The following is an 18,738-nucleotide window of genomic DNA, read 5'->3' on the forward strand; positions in this document are numbered from 1 at the left end:
AAGCGCGTTCCTGAAGCTCCCCACGCGGCATCACAGACCCTGACGGTCAAGTTGTATCACGCTTGTTTCTGCTTTGGCTTGCTTAGTGGCGGCATTTGGACCGGACAGATCGTCGAATAGTTATTGCAGCGAGAGCGGACTAAACTTGTCCTCATACTGCAGCCTAGACACCTTTGCGACCTCGTGAGGCCTCATTACTTCTGTCTCTTCCAAGACCATACGTGGCATACATCACTCCCTACATTCTCGAGTTCGATAGCGACTTCCAGCCGCCAAACATGTTCAACCGCGACCGACTCCCAGGCCTTCCTGGAAGCTCCCCTCGGCCAGCACCACGCAACGACGGTTACGGACGACCACCGCAACAGCAACCACCACAAGGGCCTCCGCGCGGACAAGACACAAGAATGGGCGGCTACGATGACCGACAACCACAAGCCTATGGTGCTCCACCTCCGGGTGGACAGCGTATGCCTGCAAGGGGTCCACCAGGAGGCGGTGGAGGGGCCGGGCCTGCAAGACAGTTACGGCCCATCAAGAGCCCAGGAGGCAATGCCTATGCCTTTGGTAACATGTACGTACAGTCCACAACCACCTCATTCCAACGCTTCTGCTAACACCTCAAAGTGTTGCAGTCTCGCCTCAAGACTTCCCACCAAACCCCGACGGCTCCGATGTCTACATCCTCGTCAACGGAAACTTCGCCCTCTCTGCTCGACCTACACAAGGATGCAACCCAGGCGAGATCGGTCTCACGGATGCACAACGAACATGGGCTAGTATATCACTTGGGCCTCAGGAGGTTGTCATGGCAGCACCTTACGACCACTTTGCTCAGAGCGGCGGAAAGTCATACCTGGGCGCAGTTGACGTCGAAGTCGGATTTGCAGGGAGGAAGACCACCGAGACGCCGTACGACCAGGATGAGCTCGCTACCATGCTCAAGAAGAGTTTCGAGAACCAGATTCTTGCGCCAGGCCAGCAACTCTTGATGGATATCAAGAGTATACCACTCAGGCTATCCATACGAACTGTCACACTTGCGGATCTGTCCATGGAGAAGGACGACACGAACGCGCCCTCCCTCACCGACCCGCGTGCTCGTGGAATCCTCACCAGACATACTCAGGTCGATTTCTTCAAGGACGCTCGAACAGACATTAAACTAAAAGCATCAGCGCGTCGCGCAGCGGCAAACTCCATCATCCAGCCAGGTTTCAAGTTCGAAGATATGGGTATTGGTGGCCTGGATAAGGAGTTTGGTGCCATCTTTCGACGAGCTTTCGCCTCCCGTATTCTGCCTCCGGGCATTCGCGAGAGAATGGGTATCGATCACGTCCGTGGTATGCTTCTATATGGACCCCCTGGTACTGGTAAAACTTTGATTGCTAGGCAAATCGGAAAGATGCTGAACGCCCGGGAGCCCAAGGTCATCAACGGCCCTGAAGTACTAAACAAGTACGTCGGAGCTTCGGAAGAAAACATCCGAAAAATGTTCGCCGATGCAGAGAAAGAACAAAAGGAGAAGGGCGATGAGAGTGGTCTTCATATCATCATCTTCGACGAACTTGACGCTGTCTGCAAGCAGAGAGGTTCTGGTGCGGGCAGCGGTACTGGCGTTGGCGACAGCGTTGTCAACCAGCTGCTATCCAAGCTCGATGGTGTCGATCAGCTGCACAACATTCTACTCATTGGTATGACGAACCGCATGGACATGATCGATGAGGCCCTCTTGCGTCCCGGTCGTCTCGAGGTGCATCTGGAGATTTCCCTGCCTGATGAGTCTGGTCGAGCCCAGATCCTCAAGATTCACACTGCGAAGATGCGCAAGAACGACGTTCTTGCGCCCGATGTCGATGTCGAAGAGTTGGCTAAGCTGACGAAGAACTTTTCTGGTGCTGAAATCAATGGTTTGGTCAGGGCTGCCACATCATACGCCTCCAATCGACATATCAAAGACGGCACCACTGTTAAGGCAGACGTGGAAGACATCAAAGTTATGCGACAAGATTTCATGACGGCACTCGATGACGTCAAACCGCTTTTCGGTGTCGCTGAAGAGGAACTCAGCAAGCGACTACGACACGGTATCATCCACTACTCGTCATTCATCAACGATATACTGGAGGACGGACGCCTGTATATCAATCAAGTCAGGAAACCAGAATCATCGCCGCTACTCTCTGTTGCACTACACGGACCACCAGGTTCTGGAAAGACAGCTTTGGCTGCCAAAATGGCCATTGATTCAGGCTACCCGTTCATCAAGTTGATTTCAGCTGAAGACATGATTGGCTACAGTGAAATGCAAAAGGTTGGGCAGCTCGACAAGGTGTTCCGAGATGCATACAAGAGTCCATTGAGCGTTATCGTCATTGACTCAATTGAGCTTTTGTTGGATTGGGTACCAATTGGTCCCAGGTTCAGTAACACGGTTCTGGCTGCTTTGAAGGTCCTGCTTGGCAAGGAGCCACCAAAGGTATGCAGAATCCCTGTATCACACCATCTTTGAAATTCTCTAACAGCCCTAGGACCGTCGCTTACTTATTTTTGCGACAACAACCGAACGATCGGTACTCACACAGCTCGATCTCTTCGCCAGATTCGATGCCGAAATCGCAGTCCCGAACGTGAACACACAAAAAGAGCTCGCCAATGTCCTGCAAGAATCCGGTGCCTTCTCTGATTCCGATCAACAGCGTGCCATCAGTGAGATACAGGAGATGACAGGTAACACTGAAATTGGGGTCGGTATCAAGAAGATCCTCACCGGTATCGAGACTGCGAAGCAAGACCAGGATGTACCTGGCCGTTTCGCTCGCGTCATGTCTCGTGCTATTGCTGCGAACCGGGGTTCGATTTAGGCTGGCAAGGGTTCAAAATCAACGAAACTTGTCGGATCATCAGAATTGAATTGGCTAGACGACCTGTAGATGTCTTTTGCAACCACTGTGATGACAGCATCTATTGTGGGAACATAGAGTAATTATTGAGAAAAGATATCACACTGAAATGCCGTCCCCTAATACCTCCGTTAAACTTGCACTCAACCTCACCTCAAAGTCTGTACACCATTCGTCTCACTTCTACTCGTATCCCTGCCCACTTCCATCAAAAGCAACATCTCCGGTTCTCGTCCGGAATCTTACTCGTTCCACAACATGTCTTCGTCTCTTCAAATTGCTGCACAACTGTTAGTCACTTGTCAGGCCGCTTTTCAATAACCTCACATCTGACACCCGTCGGTACCCTTGGTCTCACAACGCAGCAGGCAGACACTGCTTCATCATGTTAGATCCCTGTAGTGGAGGTAGTTACGCGACTGTTTCGGAGCTCCCCGCTGCTTTCCTTTTCTTCTCCCGAGTCGTACTTGGGCCGCCTTGCTTCCGATCAGGTGGATACGAAATGGTGTGTGGCGTTCAGGCGGGGTTAGATGCACAACATACTGTAGCTTAGGGATGTACGGCATGAGCTCGGATCACTGGCGAGTCATCGAAGTAGTGGCCTGAGATGTACAGTAGGGGTTTAAGCTGAAACTCTAAACCGGTCTTCTTCGTTCGTTGGGGCGTGGCTTGCTTATGGGAGAACAGTGGGGGAACTTGTCTTCGGGGTTAGTGCAATTATGTTCAATGCAGGTAACTTGCAGAGATACTGGTTTCATGTTTCAGTTGGCCTAGCGAGAATTGATGCCCACTGGCTAGGTTTAAGGATGAATCGTCACATGATGTTGCCACTACATTGGGACATGGAGCGGGCTTGTGCAATCAGTTGGCTTACGAGTGGACCTTGCGGATCCACTGGAATGGCATGTTTAAGCAGGATGAGAACCAGAATGGCTTCATATCCCCCACACTGCAACTCAGTTAAAATATATAGCATTCAAGTGCTTGTGGGTGGACCGCTCCGCTGGGAGACGGCCGCAACGGTCATACAAGCCGTTACATCAACATGTGAGTAATAATAGAGAAGTCACACCAAAGAGCCCTTTGCAAAAAAAGACTAATCCTTCTCCAGCCTCATGGTATAGTACTATCATGACGTCGACCCAAAAGCAGACCAATTCCCAAACTAAGGAGACGAAAGGAGAACACCCAGCCGGATCCAACGCCTCAGTACCACCCGTCGAGTCCCGCCGTCTATTCGTCAAAGTTTGACGAATGAAGATGCTTACCAGCTTGCAGTTCGCCTCCGGCCCATCGACGGCTGACAAGGGATCACGCCAGTGCCGCACTATCAGGTCCCGCAAGTCGATTGACTGCCGCCATTCGTTCGCTAGCTATCGACAAGCGCGTAGCACTTGCATCAGGCAGCGGGCCGGACCGCGTCACATTTTCTGGAAAAAGTAAAATGCCGGCGTGTGGGTTTCGCTAAAGCAGCGAGGCCGAGAGTGGAGCGGAGTGGAGCAGGAAACCGTGAACGACAGTTCGTAACTTGACGCGTACCACATTGTTTGCGGTAACGTCGTGATATATAACAGAAATAGAAAAGTCTGTAGAGTCCAGAGAGTTGTAAAATAATCGTGTGCCGCCCGAATTTTTGAAGAAACCGAAAGTTGTATGTTTGAATCATCCACAGAGGCCGTAAGGCAGTTTTGTAAGAATCCGTGGTACTAGTAGTCCACTGGTGATGGGTATTTGCCTTGGGCAGTGCGGAATTGATCTGGGTATTTGCGTGCCGCTCGCTCGTTGAGTGAGCTATCGAAAATGTCAGTTATACTGTTCACTCTGGAATTACACTATTCTTACTCTACTCGCTTCTGCGTCCATTGCAAATCTCTCTGCACTTCTTTCGCAGCTTTCATGCCATCGGCAAAGTTCATGCGAGCACCGGCCAATCGGCGCTGAGCAAGTTGCTGTAATTCAAGGAGTTCTCGGTGCTTAGCATTGAGTTCACCAGATCTGGTTGTCATGTCAACTCTGCAACCACAATCGAAACCTTTTGATCGGCCTTGCAGCAGGAGGTTTTTGAACTTACGTTTGTGCCTGTCTCGCCAAGCTGCGATCTAGCGGCATCGGATTGAATGAGCCGTTCACACGGCTGCCCATGTAATCGAGGAGATCCACGCTGGCGGCGCCGCTAGTTGACTCGTAATCACTGGCAGATCCGGCGTAGTTGCTGGAAGTTGCCGATGGTTCGTATGATGGAACTCCAGATGTTGTGACACTATCGTTGGCCTCAGGTGGTGATCCTGCCACGCGTCCGTAGCCATGTTGTTGCTGCGGATAGTAGAAACCTGGCTTCTGTGGCATGCTGATCGGGTAAGAGGGCTGGGGGTAATGGTAGAAAGAGTGGGTAGAAGCCATTTTGAATATCTGTTGTATTCAAGACAGATGTCAAAGGGTATTGAGCGGTGTGATGGCACGAAGCTCAAATATTATGATGTTTTGAGTGATTGCTAAGAGCACTGAAGCTTGCAATGCTTAGACAAGAGGCAAATGTGATGTAGTGTAAGGATATCTAGAGAGGTGAGTGAAAGAGAAGCAGAAGGGAATCTCGTTGGGCCTGTGAAAAGGCCTCTTTTTATACCATCCAGCCATAGACATGCTAGGAGCATGCTGATCAACGGGGACTGGCTTTGACCCCTTCATGCCGACTCAGGCTCCTAACCCCGCCCTGGTGGTGATAAAGGTGCATAGTCTTACGTCCATTGAGGTCTCTTTCCGCTAGAGCCGGTCTTGAAAGCGTCATCTAGACTGGGCTGGATGAATGCCCTTGGCCGTAGGCCGCAGCCGATCAACGATGCCTCGGAGCGATACTGGATACTCAAAGTGCCAATTGGTTGGGACAAGAGACTAGTGAATAAAGGCTCAGCTCGTATCAGTATAGAAGGTTCAGCGGAGCGAATTGGCGTGCAATGGCAAACGGTTACGACTGTAGAAGCAGTGCCGTCAATGACCGGCATCAGTGCGTGCTAAAGGCAGCGAGGCAGAGTAAGCGCAGCAGACGCGGACACCAATGTCATGCAAAAGCAGCGCCGGTGGAGCTATGTACATGCATGGGTAGTCTGCCGGACGGACATGCTAAGTGTTGTCAAGTTGATGCGCTGGCTCGACAGCTGCCAGCGCCTTTGAGCATGCAATCTGGAACGGGATGCGGAGGATCAGATAGTGCATGACACCAGTGGCGGGAATTGTTTGCACGAGATTGTAGGAGAAAGATTGCGCGCGCCGACATGCAGCGCAATGGGAGGACGACATTTCCTGGACTTTGTCATGGTCACGGCCATGGAAGGTCGTGGAGGAATATTCGGGTCCTAGCAGCGCCCCGCCTGCTCGTGCCCCTCCTTGGGTCGGTGCGTCATCCTTGCGAGCAGCAACAAAGACAGGCCCTTTTACCGGCAATTGGCTATGGACGCGAAGACAACGCCTCGCTGCAGTACAGACTTGGCTCTTTGATGCCTGAAGCCGATGTGCAATCCCTGCACTGCGTAACCACGCACGACACCTCACACGCATCCGTAGACGTTCCAATTACAATTCCACCATAAGGTAAGAGCATGTGTAGTGGCGGTGAAGGATTTTGTCTAGCTCCATCTGATGACATGTGGTCATCGCGATATGCCACTAACGCCCTTGCATATACTGCCCAACGTCTTCTTGGTGTGGCGGCTTGCACTATGCAGCCATTCCTGGTAAGCTACCTCCTCCACAGCTCCACCTCATGATCGCAGAAGCTCATCGAAGCCCTATAACTTCAGTGTCAATGACATGCGCACGAAGCGTTATGTCGAGGTTATAGTAAGCTTGTGCTCAAAGAAATCGTTACATTGGCGCTTCAATTGCGCTTTGCGATCCGATCCGGTGCTACAACTGTCAAAGGCAGCCATGTGAGCTACGCGTGGTAGCTACTCCGAGTCACTGTCGTACAGAGTGCTCAGTATCTGACCCAGCCACGGACTAAATTCTCGCCAATGGAGCAATGCCGTGGTTTTTGGACCACTCCCATGCAGGAACTATGCGCCGAACCTGGTATGCAACTTCGGTAACACTGTATTACTAGCATAGATGCGCTACCAGGATAGTCTTCAGGAAGCGCGACCCGTCGTTCGAGTTATATTAGGCACAACGTTCGGGTGGCTAGCTTACTGTATGGTAGTTCGGCGATCATATCCATGCGTATGAATTGGCGCTCGCCTATGTCCACTGCATATGGATAAGCTCACATCTGACAGCGGGAGCCACTTGAGGTCGGTCGCAGTGGTGGAAGCCTGTCTCTCGGAGAATTGACGCACGTTCGGGCACGAGTCTCTCCGCATAGCCGGGCGTCACTTCTGATGTACCTCGTCAAAGAATCGAAGTTCAGTCTTCTCGCAATCAAACTCAATGACAAGAGTCAAACCATATGTCTTTCCATAACATCCTCACACTTCTCTGCGAGGCATTACCACAGGTACATAAATGAAATACCACATTGGCAAGCTACGTTCCTCTACCTAGACAAAAGGAAATATTCACTACTGGCCCAGACTTACTTCCCATCTATCTGAAACTTACAGTCAGTTTAAGTCTCTTCTGAGGCATATACCAGAAGCCCTACGGCTGAATCCTTTACCAGAGCCTCCACTTCGATACCACGCCGCTTCAGTTTGCTGCAATCACCTCCGATGTGGCACCTAACCATAGGACGACACCCAGCATCAAGCCTAACCTCGCACAGCTTTGAGGAGTCGCTGTGTTGATGATATGTAAAGAAAATACCATGTTGAATATCTCAGATATTGCTGCTCGTCTCATCAATACGAGTAATGAGCGGTTCTTCCTACGCTGGTAAAAGGGTATAGTATGCCCAGCGATGGGTATTAATTTGGTTGTGGTTGGGTCAGAGTCTTACAACTCCTACCCAACCATCACTCAATCCTGACCCGTTTACCAGCGTAGTTCTTCCAGAGTGGGACGCAATACATTGCCAGCCTATTCTTCTCGTAAACGTAAAAATCTGCCTGTAAGCAAGAAATCGGGGATTTCGACGTGATATAGCTTGGTAAAGTTGCTGTAATCTGAATCGTCAAAGACCTCAACGTAGAATCAATTCTCACAATTCTTTGTTGACGGGTTCAATGCCAGACGTCGTAGTGTGATTGTAGAGTCTGAAAGCTGCTTCTTAACTTTATGATGTAGAGAGTAATCTGCAGTGTCGCTTTGGTACGTTCAACTTTAAGATACTGCGGTGTACTTTCTTAGACGATATGCGTGACCTTAGTAGACTTGCATAACTATAGTGTTTACAGGACAGGATTTCCTAACTCCTTAAAAGACAAGAAGCACAAGAGAAAGCTGCCTATTTATTCCGAATGCTTGATCTTGAGTTCCACAGTACACTAGTCCCACGTCAGAGTACCAATGGACGACTCGACGTCTTGAAGGGTATCGCAATCCTCTAGACTGCATCCACGACCGATACGCAGGGTCTGAAGCGACGATATTTCACATCAAGCACACTCAAAGACTCAGACATTGAAGTGTAGCTCTCTAAGCTCCATCAGTCCCTCGAGTTGGGAAATGTGCCGCGCATCCTCTACCCCGTCATTCTAAAGAGGGCCAAATATAAACTCGACTGGGTTTGTCGCGTCCGTATAGCGTTGGTAGTAGTATTCATGGGCCTTCAATTGTATGGGGTGAGATAAACAAGACTCATTTGGCAACAAAAGCGACCTTTGAGTTTGTAATATCCATATGAGTTGACCTAGGTTCCCTTACGATCAACAGGAAAAATTTGAAACGTCAGCAACATGATTGTCTTGATAGCTCTTTCGATGCCATGGTCATGAATGATTTAGCGGAACCGCCCTTCACGATGACGGATACGCGTCCAGCATTCTCGAAGGCGGGCACCTTCGAGATTATCGGCGGCGTTCTATGTGGCGCAGAAAATGATACCATGCGTTTTAGTAGTGACATGTCAATCAGAGTAAGCGCATAGAGACGGCGTGCGTAGGTGTAAAGTTGCGGGTGCAATCGCAATCCTCCTCTCCTGTCCCGGACCTTCCCCGCAACGCGCTAGTCCGGGTAAATTACCCCGAGCGCGACATGTCATCACTGTCTCTCGCCAGCAATCATGACTTTGAGCAAATACCGGTTCGACAAGGCAGGCTTAGTTTCATTCTCACAACGATGCATGAGTGGAAAGAGCAGGCCGACCGCTAGACGGTGGGGCGGCTCTTTGGCATGATGAACGGATGAGTGAACGAATAAGCACCCCGCATCCTCCTCCCGCCATGCATCGCGGAGCAACAGTAGCGAGCAAGTACAACTGCCGAGCATCACGTTGGAAGCTGTAAGAGCGCTCAAGTCTGATGTCGCGAGTACATATCGCCCTCCAAGTGCTCGACAGCCCTAGATAGCATCAGCGTCTATCCTCTACGCACCCTTGTTGACATGGCGCTAGATTCTCTCCTTCACCTACCACCCTACTTGTGGCTTTCTATCGCCCTCGCTGTACCCCTCGCGACGCTTCTCCACGATGTCTGGGTGTGGCTCCGAATGCCTCCAGGTCCCACGCCTCTCCCGTTTCTCGGCAACAAACTTCAACTCCCAAAATCAAAGCCCTGGATCCAGTTCCAGGAGTGGTCCAAGATATACGGTCCCATCTTCACGATATGGATCGGCCGCAAGCCTACTGTCATCATATCCGACCCCAACATCGCTGTCGAGCTGATGGAGAAGCGGAGCACAAAGTACTCGTCGCGTCCGCGTATGGTGGCTATGGGCGAGATACTGTGGGACAATGCTAGTATACTGGTACAGCCATATGGCAAAGAATGGAGTGTGCGGAGGAAGCTGCTACATCAGGCTTTGACACCCAGGGCGCTGAGGTTGTACAAGCCCGTTCAAACAGCAGAGGCATCGCGGCTTTGCCAGCAGCTCCTCAACAGCCCGGCCAACTGGGAGAAACTCCTCGAACGATTCACTTCCAGCATCGTTTTCTGCGTCGCATACGGACACCGCATTGACTCGCTCAATGCCAACGTCATCCACCAGCGCTTCAAGTTCATGCATGTCGCCGCATCGCTGAACGTGCCTGGAAAGTACCTCGTCGAGTCCTTCCCCATCTTGAAGCATGTCCCAGATGCTCTGGCGCCTTGGAAGGCTGATATAAAAGCCCGTGGTCGCGAGGAAGCAGCTGCGAACATGGCCTTGGTGGATGTCGTACGCTCGGATCTTGCGAGAGCAAAGACCCAGGGCGACGATATTCCAGATTCACTCTGCAAGCTTCTGCTCGAATTGCGAGAGACTGAGCATATTCCCTTGTCGGATCGCAATTTCTCCTACATCCCGGCATCGCTTTTTGGCGCTGGGTCTGATACTACGGCCTCGACACTCTGCACTGCCTTCCTAGCGTTGGTCACGCATCCCGAGACCCTACACGCCGCCCATCGCGAATTGGACACCATCATCGGCACTGGCCGCAGTCCTACGTTTGAAGACGAAACGAACCTGCCATATATTCGCGCTCTGGTAAAGGAAGTTCTTCGCTGGCGTCCTGTTGCCGTTCTCGGAGGTACACCTCACGCCTCCACAGAGGATGATCGTTACGAAGGATACTATATCCCTTCTGGCACCACTGTTCTAGGGAACTCATGGGCCATAAACCTCAACGAGGAGTACTATCCAAATCCACACCTCTTCGATCCCACACGCTTCCTCGATGAGGCGCTTGTGGAACGCTCCAAAGCACCAACACCGCTCACGGGCAAGCCCCATCCAGCGAAATCAGGTCACTCGTCGTTTGGCTGGGGAAGGCGCATCTGCCCTGGTGCCAATCTTGCGGAGAATAGTCTGTACATTGCGCTAGCGAAGATTCTGTGGGCTTTTGATATTCAGCCTAAAGCAGGGGTGAAGTATGATACTTTTGCCTATACCGAGGGCTTCAACATACGGCCTCGGAAATTTGAATGTGAGATCAAAGTTAGGAGTGAGGCGCACAAGCGAGTACTGATGGATGATCTGAAGGAGGCTGAGAGTGTGTTGGAGAAATTCACGCCTTTCCAAGAGTAGTTCAGTATGCATGATGAAGCAGTAGACCTATTGAAGAGTAATCGAGTTGCTTGATTGATGAGATCGTCTTTCATCGTAACGTCATATCTATCTCTACCTAAGCTACATATCCAGACGTAGCGAAGCGCGAAAACGCGCCGCGTCTTTTGTTCGTCCATCCAGTATATCCTAATCCGAGCATCCAAAATCTAGGAGTTCCAAAGACCTAAACGCCATCGCCATGCAAATAACCAAAGTTGCCGCAAGTTCTAATACCAATCTCTCTTGTCACTTATTACGCTCCAAAGAAAACAGCGACACCGACTGCCAAAACCACAGCCAGTAAGCTTCCCCTCTCTCTGACTCCAGCACCAGTACTTTGCACCAACGCCTCTGTGCTGAGACTCTTTCTGCCCTGTGCGCCACTTACGCCGTTTGCGCGATCTACACTCGCAATCGCAGGTCCGACGTTGAAGAAGTCTACCATGACGAAACTGGCCGGCTTTCCGTAGATACCCTCGCACTCCTGTATCGATTCGCCTAAGCTTCCAAAGCCGGTCTCCGCATTGGTGACATTGGCATAGGTCTCATTGGGAGATTGGATACCAAAGAGCTGAGTCTCGTACAAGAAATGGTTTTGCAGGAACATGCGACCAGACTCTAGAGCTGTAGAGGGGTTTCCAGCAACGGCTTCCGGGCGCGATGGGTTGCAGGAGTAGTTTGAAGGGGAGACGTTTTCATAGTCGTTTTCGAACATGTAGACGAATTCGTCCATGAGGTATGGGTAGTCTGACGAGGGGTTCGGGAGGCTGGCGACGAAAGACATCAAGCGGGTGTTGTTGCCGATTAGAGTGTCGAGCGTGGGCCATGTTTGCGGTGTAGTTGTCAAGCTTGGGGGTGAGTAGGCGATTTTGTCGAGTCCTGATGAGGAAAAAACTCCGCCGAGATCTGCGGGGGAGGCGTTGTCGGAGTTTACGAGGAGGAGGGTTACAACGTCGTTTGTGTTGGCGTCCATCCAGGTTTTTATCTCACCGAGCCAGCTTTCCAGAGTTCCAGCGTCGAGCAGGTCGCAGCTGCTATGGCAGAGATGCCATGCATCGTTGCCAGTGCCGTTGGCCTTGTGAACTTGACCTGAGAGAAGGCGCACGCCAGCATCGAGTTGTGTTGTGGTGTTGTAGTAGTGGTTTCCAGATGTGGAGAACGATGTCTCTTTATTCCTTAGGAATGGAGAATTATGCGCACCCAGGTATGTGATGTTGTTGTATGGGCGGGTACATAGGTCGGGCGAGTTGTTGCAAGCGTTTTGTGCGGAGGCGGGTGCGTATAGCAAGGGCAAAAGAGCCGAAGCTTGGAGTAGTATGCTTCTTGAAAACATGTTGATGTGTGCGTTGAGTTTGTAGGATAGTTCCTCTCGAACAGTGAGCTTAGCAGCGCCTTTCCGTGGTCGTGGTCGTCGTCAAATGGAGGTCGTAAGCCGTGTACTGGAGAACAATCAAGCAATCTATGCAATATCCCCAAACAATGTTAAAGGAACAACGTCGTTCAATGATGTAAACCCGTTGGAAAAAGCAAAAGTAGTTACTCTACAATCATCAAGACTGGGGATCACAATGCTATTATACTATTACGCAGCAGTCGTCTCAGCCTAGCCACCCAAGCCTGTATACGGTAATCATGGAAACAGGTGGTGACTGGGCGCAGGAAAAAAGTGGCGCGCTACCAACCATCAAACTGCCACAAAGAGTGGAGCCTGGCAAGCACTTCGCAAACGGTGTTCTCGTACTCACTGCACAGCCCACGAAGCGACGTGGACAAACTGGTGCAAGAGTTTCAGGCCTCGTCAGCCCCCGGCCAACCGAGAGCCGCCGCGACGCAGTCGAAACATGGGTTACGATGCATTAACTGGCGACATCGGCTTCTAGGAAGACCGCAGATGGTGGGACAGACAGTCGAATTTCACTGGCCATGGACAGGGCGTTACGCGTCGGAGGCGGGCAGGCGGAAAAGGTGATGTCAGGTTATTCGATTTTTGATGGACCCTGGGGTGCTGAGGCGAAGTTCGGAAGTAGGTAGGACGATCTATTGTTGGAGTGGCGGGATACGGCTGGTGGCTTGGCACGTGCCCCCGGCTGCGTTGGCTCCCGGTAGCGTCGATCTGTTAGCCCTGTCGCGTTATCGAGTGCTGATGAGAGACGCGGTGGTGATGGAAATGATGATGTGTTAAGTGTAGATGGGATCTACAGCTGATCAAAAGCAAATATGAAGCATATAGTAGCTTCCAAGTACCCGTCTCCAGACGACTGACATCGCGACAGCTTCGCGACTCTGTTAACAAACGTCAGACCGCTCCCCCAGCCACGTCGAAAATTCGTTGTCCGTCCAACCTCATCAACACCCACCGTCAACAATTGTCAATCGTCATAATCATCTAATACCCACAAAAACATCTCCAGATTCCACGCGTCCATCTCCACACATACATCGCCAATCACCAACCGCCCTCACCCCACCAAACAAAGTCACCTCACCATGGTAACCCTCCGCGCTCCATCGTCTCTGCCGTCCACCGAACCCTCCCCCTCGCTCGCACCACCCGCCCTGTCATGGCTTTCAGGCTCCTGGAATGTAACCCACTCCACGCTGCCCATGTGGAAGAAATCGCGCAACGTGCGCATCACATACACTGCCATTCCCTCCACACAGCCCGCTCAGATCGACGACGTAGTCACGTACCAATCTCTGGGCGCCGAGAAGATCAAGACTGTGCATGGTGTTGACAAGCCGTTTGATGTACCAAATACAGCCTCAGCGTCAGGTACAGAGGGCGGAGAAGTGGCGAGTCTCGGCTACAACTGGCGTGGCAAGGGGTGGTTGGTGATTGCGACGAGCAAATGGGAGATACTAGGCTATGGCGACGAGGAGGGCACTGACAACAGTTGGGTCGTGACGTACTTTGCAAAGACGTTGTTTACCCCTGCGGGTGTAGACTTCTACTCGCGGAAAGGCAACTTGACGTCGCAGACGATTGAAAGTATCAAGGCCGGACTTGCGGAGCTTGGTGGTGATGTCGCAAAGCTGGCTGGCGAAGTGTTCGAGGTCCAGACGGATGGGGACAGGAAAGATTGAGCATGGCAAAGATGTTGAGCGATCTGAAGATTTAGCTATATACCCCGGACACGAGTCCTTTGCGCTAGAGTTGCTATGCATACCTTCTACCAATACCCTGTATCGATGCATGTTCTCCTAGTTCACGTCGATATGATTGCACATAACTATCCACCGGTACACTTCAAGCACGAACGCACTGATCACGCCAAAACTCCATTGTTGCGTATAGTCATTCAATCTAAAAGGTTGACGTAGGGCTTCGCAGCATTTGCATATGACCGCGGCGTTTGGGGATGACTCTCTGGGACCAATGGTTCGACGTCAAGATCAAGAAGCAAGCCCGTGTTTTTGGAAACAATTGCGTCCTTTTCTGGCAACAGCTCAATCAGCTTGCCGCCTGTAGTCTCGGTCCCAGGAGTAGATGTTCGACGTGCATAGTATAGGGCTTCCACCTGCATCTTCGCGTATGCACGTGCATCGTCTTCCTGTACACCACCGCCATTAGCGTAGACATCCCACTGTACCGTAGTGCAATCTGATAGACCCGGGGTCGTCATGCGTTGAGTGGGCGCATAGGTCTGGACACCACGTTTAGAGGATCCAGGGCCGGGTAACGTGTCTTCGAGCATCAAGCTTCGCGTGTTTGGCCGGGCTCCGCGAAACGGTGCCGCCCCGTTTACTGGTTTCAAAGTCGATTTGACGCCACCACTGCGACGGTCGCACATATGACACTTGCACGGGTCGCAACACTCCGCTAAAGATTGTCAGTAAGGAGTCTTGCTTGTATTTGAAGGCAACACGTACCAATACAAGGATGACCACAAGTCCCAAGGCGCCTGGAGCATTTCTGCGTGCAGTTGATCCTGTGATGTTCAAAGGGATGACCTAGTAAGCGATTTAGTATGCGCCTCCATATAGTTCGTAAATTGGCACACTTACACGGGTATGGGCAGCGATGTCCGCACGGCAACGACCCTTGGCACTTGATGTCACATCCACCCTTGATAAGTTCAAAGTCTTCGGGCACTTCGCACCATATCTTGCGTCCATGGTTGCTGCATTCGAGCGGAAACTGATAACCTATCCGCCGCTCTTGGCCTGTCGTCACCCTGACCTTCTTATTCCTCCACATTATCTCAATGACTGAAGCCCAAGTACCGCTTTCGCACGCAAGAAGCTCTGCATTTCCGAAGATGTAGAAGCCGCGTTTGGCTCGGGAAAGGGCGACACAGGCGCGGTTCTCGGAGTTCAGGAACCCAATGGAATGTTTGTGGTTTGATCGTACCAAAGAAAGTAGGACGATATCGTTCTCCTCGCCTTGGTAGCTGTCCACAGTTACTACCTGGATATCGTGCACTCCGCCACGTAGATTCGGATGCGCCCGGAGCCTCCGCATGATCTCCTTGCGCTGACCGTTGTAGAAGGTCAATACCGTAATCTTGGTAGCATCGACACCGTTCAGAACTAAGTAGTCGAAAAATTGGACTATCATATGTGCTTCCATTGGGTTCAGCGCCGACATGTAAGTATCGCGGGTCTCTTGCCAGTCGTGACAAAAGAAGAAACTGTTGTTTCCACCCATGCCTTCGACTGGCGGGCGGTTACTAAGATCCTTTACGCTCTTGTGATCCTTGAGTGTGTCCTGGTAGATGGGATATAACAGTCGTCGTATCTCAGGTATCATACGACGTTGTCGGGTAAGCGTATCGAAGGCGACGTCATTACAGACTAAACGCTCGAAGAGTGATAAGTTCAGGAAGTATGGTTTGTCTTCAAAGGCACGCACCTGGGTGTGAGGGCGCAGCTGTTGGTGATCACCGACCAAGACGAGGTGCTCGAGACTAGGGAAACAAGCAGCGGTGACAGGAGCCTCGAGTGTTTCTGCCGCTTCTTCTACAACACAAATCCGAGGTCGGAGAGCGCAGAGTAGAGCACGATACTTTGCGAGACCGGTCGTTGTGCAGCCGATGATGCGTGCCTTGCTGAGAACACGTACATCTTCTTCCCACATACCCACCTTGCGCTGTATAACTGCTTCTTGATAAAGTTTCGCGAGCCTGCGAATTTCGATAAGAATGAGTTTCTTGGCTTGGCGCTTGAAGTAGTTGTAGATCGTACCGCGATCAGCGACACGAATTGTTGTTAGGTCATCCGTTTTTCGTAAGATATCTTGGATGTCGGCGTTGCTCAGCAGATTCCCTGTACCCTTCCAATTGTCGCTGAGTTGGATCAGTGGTCCGGGTAATGCCTCGATATCATCGTCATCCTGAGCCACGGCTTCCGCCTCAAGCTCTTTCAGTTGTTCGACCTCGAAGTCGTCTTCTTCATATCTCCAGTCGAACTGTTCTGGACCGATTGGCCGATCACATGGAGCGAGACATCTACCCAGCCATTGTTCCATGAGAATCCCTGGACTATCAGAGGGTGAAACTCCCATCGTGCATTGCGATTCCATCTCCAGTGATTCGGCTTGATCCTGGGTGATCAGTCCAAGACTTCGTAGGAGCTTGTGATCAAGCGGCACTTTGCCGACTTCCAAAGGCGCAAGCAGAACCTGAAGCTGAGTAGTCAACTTCCTTATCGCAATAGTGGCTTGCACCTTCTGGCTGCCAGGCTGCTTTTGTCGAGGTAGTTCTGAGCGAACTTCGAATAATGTTCGTTTCTTGATTTCCTTGTCCTTGCTTCTGCCTCCCAAACGAATGTAATTGGGTTCAAATTGTGACGTATGGCGGAGCAATTGATCAAGAGCGTGGTTGGTCTGAGCTGTAACAATGATAGGCGCATCCTCTTTGCGCAAATTGTTGCAGGCAATTTGGAGTGCGACTATAGACACAAATGTCTTTCCCGTTCCTGGAGGCCCTTGTATAATGGCCAATTCGCTTGTTAGTATACGCTTCAATGCCCTGCTCTGAGAGTTGTCGAGCGAGTGCGAGGAAGTTGTGGGCCAACCCTCCAGTACATTCACATTCTCGTAATCTCTACCCTCCTCGATACTTATGAGTGAGCTCAGATTGACGTAAGGGTTATGTTTGATGTAGGCCGGAGGGTCTACCTCTTTCTGGACGTGGACCAGGTACTTGGACATCGGAAATGGCTCCCTCATCAAGTGTTGGAGAGCGAGCAGTGTATGTTTAGATGCTTCGAAAAAGCTGCTTCGACACTCTACCATAATCCACTTGCGCATAGGATCTATCTCCTGGTCCTCTGGACGCGCGAAGAAGAGATCAATCTCAGGTGGGTTCTGCTCTAGTGCGGAGAGAGGACGAGCCGCAACTATAGCGAGCACACATTGGGTCTGGAATGCATCATCGGTAGGGGATAAGGCAACAAGAGTGCCAGTGATCAGCCTCTTCGACTGCTCCCAGCTAGATTCGTTAGTTAGAGTCAAATCTGCATCTACACATCGGCTTACCGGATGTACTTCTTGACCCGGCCGAGGGAGAAGGCGACCCGCGTTGCTAAGCCTCGCGGCGAAAATACGAGTGACGTGATATAAACCGGATCATAGACTCCGATGCTCTGATTCCTGTACTCTGCTTCATTCTTGAACGGATCGGCACGAACCTCGTCGATAGCCTCACGGAGCGGTCGAACAGCATCTTCACGTAGAAGCTCGTACTTGGTCCTCAAATAGTCTTCATTGTCGTCGTATGCACCCTTGGGCTTGTGTGGACGAATTCTCTCGTCAACCTCAATGAGCGCCTCGTCGTTCTTATATTCGGATTTTTCGCACAGAACCTCCGAAGGGTTCGGGATCTCTGGCATATGCAGCCATGCCCCTCCAGTGACAGGTTTCTTAGCTAGTTTGAAGTACTCTCGGATGTCGTTGTTGGCGCGGAATGGTTCAGACATGGGGATGTCGTCGTGCGAAACAGAGACATTCCTGGAGGCGTTGAAGGGCATGCTGCGGAAGCGCTCTGTAAGATTGGCATTCAGTTCTCCATCTGCCAGAAGGTTAGCCATTTTCACAGCGATTCCTACTAATCTAAGCGAAGATAGAAGCTCTGCAGCTCCGTAGGCAAGGAATATGAGACTCCTTTGCTACGGCGAGATATGGGCTGATGCGAGACACAGGACAAGACTTACATTCACAATCCAGCTGTTCTAGGCTCTCATATGTATTGTTAAATGGTGGTGCTTGTGAGCCTCTGTGGGAAGCCGTGCCGGCGCCTGCCCGCTTGTTGGCCCGGTTTGGCTTGTTGCGAGGGCCTCGCGCCATGTTCGTCTTGCGATTGTATCTGACGTTTAGAAGTGATATGTGCTGAGAAGAGTAGCGATGGGAGATGAGAGAAAACAGAAAAAAGTTTTGTCGTGGCTCGCAAGGTGAAGTTCGCGCGGTGAGTTGTAAACACGCAGTCACCGTGAGGAAGGAGTGGTCTAGCCACGGCAAACGGACTACTCAACCAATCAAGCAATTATCACGATGCGCACAAGTTGACACAAGCAGGATTGTGAAATGTGATAAAGACAATCAAATGTTACTGTAGAGGTGATGCCACCAATAAGCTAAGGACTAGCTTTGTACGATTGGGTAAAGCAATGAAAACATTTTGAAGAATTAGACGAACTGAAATGGAATGAGACTGGAGGTGAGACATTGAAGCTCTGAACTCACGACGAGAATAGCAAGACAACCAAAGGCTCGACCTTGCATCTT

The 18,738-nt window shown here is 51.1% G+C and overlaps 7 protein-coding genes across 7 annotated transcripts; 4 read left to right on the top strand and 3 right to left on the bottom strand.

The window, feature by feature from the left end:
* Positions 1-278: 278 nt before the first annotated feature.
* AA0111_g2224 (Vesicular-fusion protein) lies at positions 279-2,864 on the top strand (the record flags this gene model as incomplete). The annotated part of the gene is made up of 3 exons (XM_028647972.1): positions 279-574; positions 628-2,479; positions 2,532-2,864. 3 exons carry the CDS (start codon positions 279-281, stop codon positions 2,862-2,864), a joined length of 2,481 nt encoding a protein of 826 aa, XP_028509928.1.
* Positions 2,865-4,609: 1,745 nt separating this feature from the next.
* Positions 4,610-5,303, bottom strand: AA0111_g2225 (hypothetical protein; the record flags this gene model as incomplete). Its single annotated transcript, XM_028647973.1, has 3 exons — positions 4,610-4,694; positions 4,746-4,898; positions 4,975-5,303. 3 exons carry the CDS (start codon positions 5,301-5,303, stop codon positions 4,610-4,612), a joined length of 567 nt encoding a protein of 188 aa, XP_028509929.1.
* Positions 5,304-9,479: 4,176 nt separating this feature from the next.
* Positions 9,480-10,994, top strand: AA0111_g2226 (hypothetical protein; the record flags this gene model as incomplete). Its single annotated transcript, XM_028647974.1, has 1 exon — positions 9,480-10,994. One exon carries the CDS (start codon positions 9,480-9,482, stop codon positions 10,992-10,994), a length of 1,515 nt encoding a protein of 504 aa, XP_028509930.1.
* A 274-nt stretch (positions 10,995-11,268) lies between these two features.
* Positions 11,269-12,348, bottom strand: AA0111_g2227 (hypothetical protein; the record flags this gene model as incomplete). Its single annotated transcript, XM_028647975.1, has 1 exon — positions 11,269-12,348. The coding sequence occupies one exon, from the start codon at positions 12,346-12,348 to the stop codon at positions 11,269-11,271; it is 1,080 nt and encodes a 359-aa protein (XP_028509931.1).
* Positions 12,349-12,647: 299 nt separating this feature from the next.
* On the top strand, positions 12,648-12,875 carry AA0111_g2228 (hypothetical protein; the record flags this gene model as incomplete). Its single annotated transcript, XM_028647976.1, has 1 exon — positions 12,648-12,875. One exon carries the CDS (start codon positions 12,648-12,650, stop codon positions 12,873-12,875), a length of 228 nt encoding a protein of 75 aa, XP_028509932.1.
* A 627-nt stretch (positions 12,876-13,502) lies between these two features.
* AA0111_g2229 (hypothetical protein) lies at positions 13,503-14,099 on the top strand (the record flags this gene model as incomplete). The annotated part of the gene is made up of 1 exon (XM_028647977.1): positions 13,503-14,099. The coding sequence occupies one exon, from the start codon at positions 13,503-13,505 to the stop codon at positions 14,097-14,099; it is 597 nt and encodes a 198-aa protein (XP_028509933.1).
* A 215-nt stretch (positions 14,100-14,314) lies between these two features.
* On the bottom strand, positions 14,315-18,300 carry AA0111_g2230 (Helicase required for RNAi-mediated heterochromatin assembly 1; the record flags this gene model as incomplete). The annotated part of the gene is made up of 5 exons (XM_028647979.1): positions 14,315-14,835; positions 14,886-14,966; positions 15,021-17,446; positions 17,494-18,025; positions 18,168-18,300. The coding sequence occupies 5 exons, from the start codon at positions 18,298-18,300 to the stop codon at positions 14,315-14,317; spliced, it is 3,693 nt and encodes a 1,230-aa protein (XP_028510215.1).
* Between the last annotated feature and the right edge of the window lie 438 nt (positions 18,301-18,738).

The sequence above is a fragment of the Alternaria arborescens genome (assembly GCF_004154835.1).
Source record: "Alternaria arborescens strain FERA 675 chromosome Unknown contig_4, whole genome shotgun sequence".
Taxonomy (NCBI): Eukaryota; Fungi; Ascomycota; class Dothideomycetes; order Pleosporales; family Pleosporaceae; genus Alternaria; species Alternaria arborescens.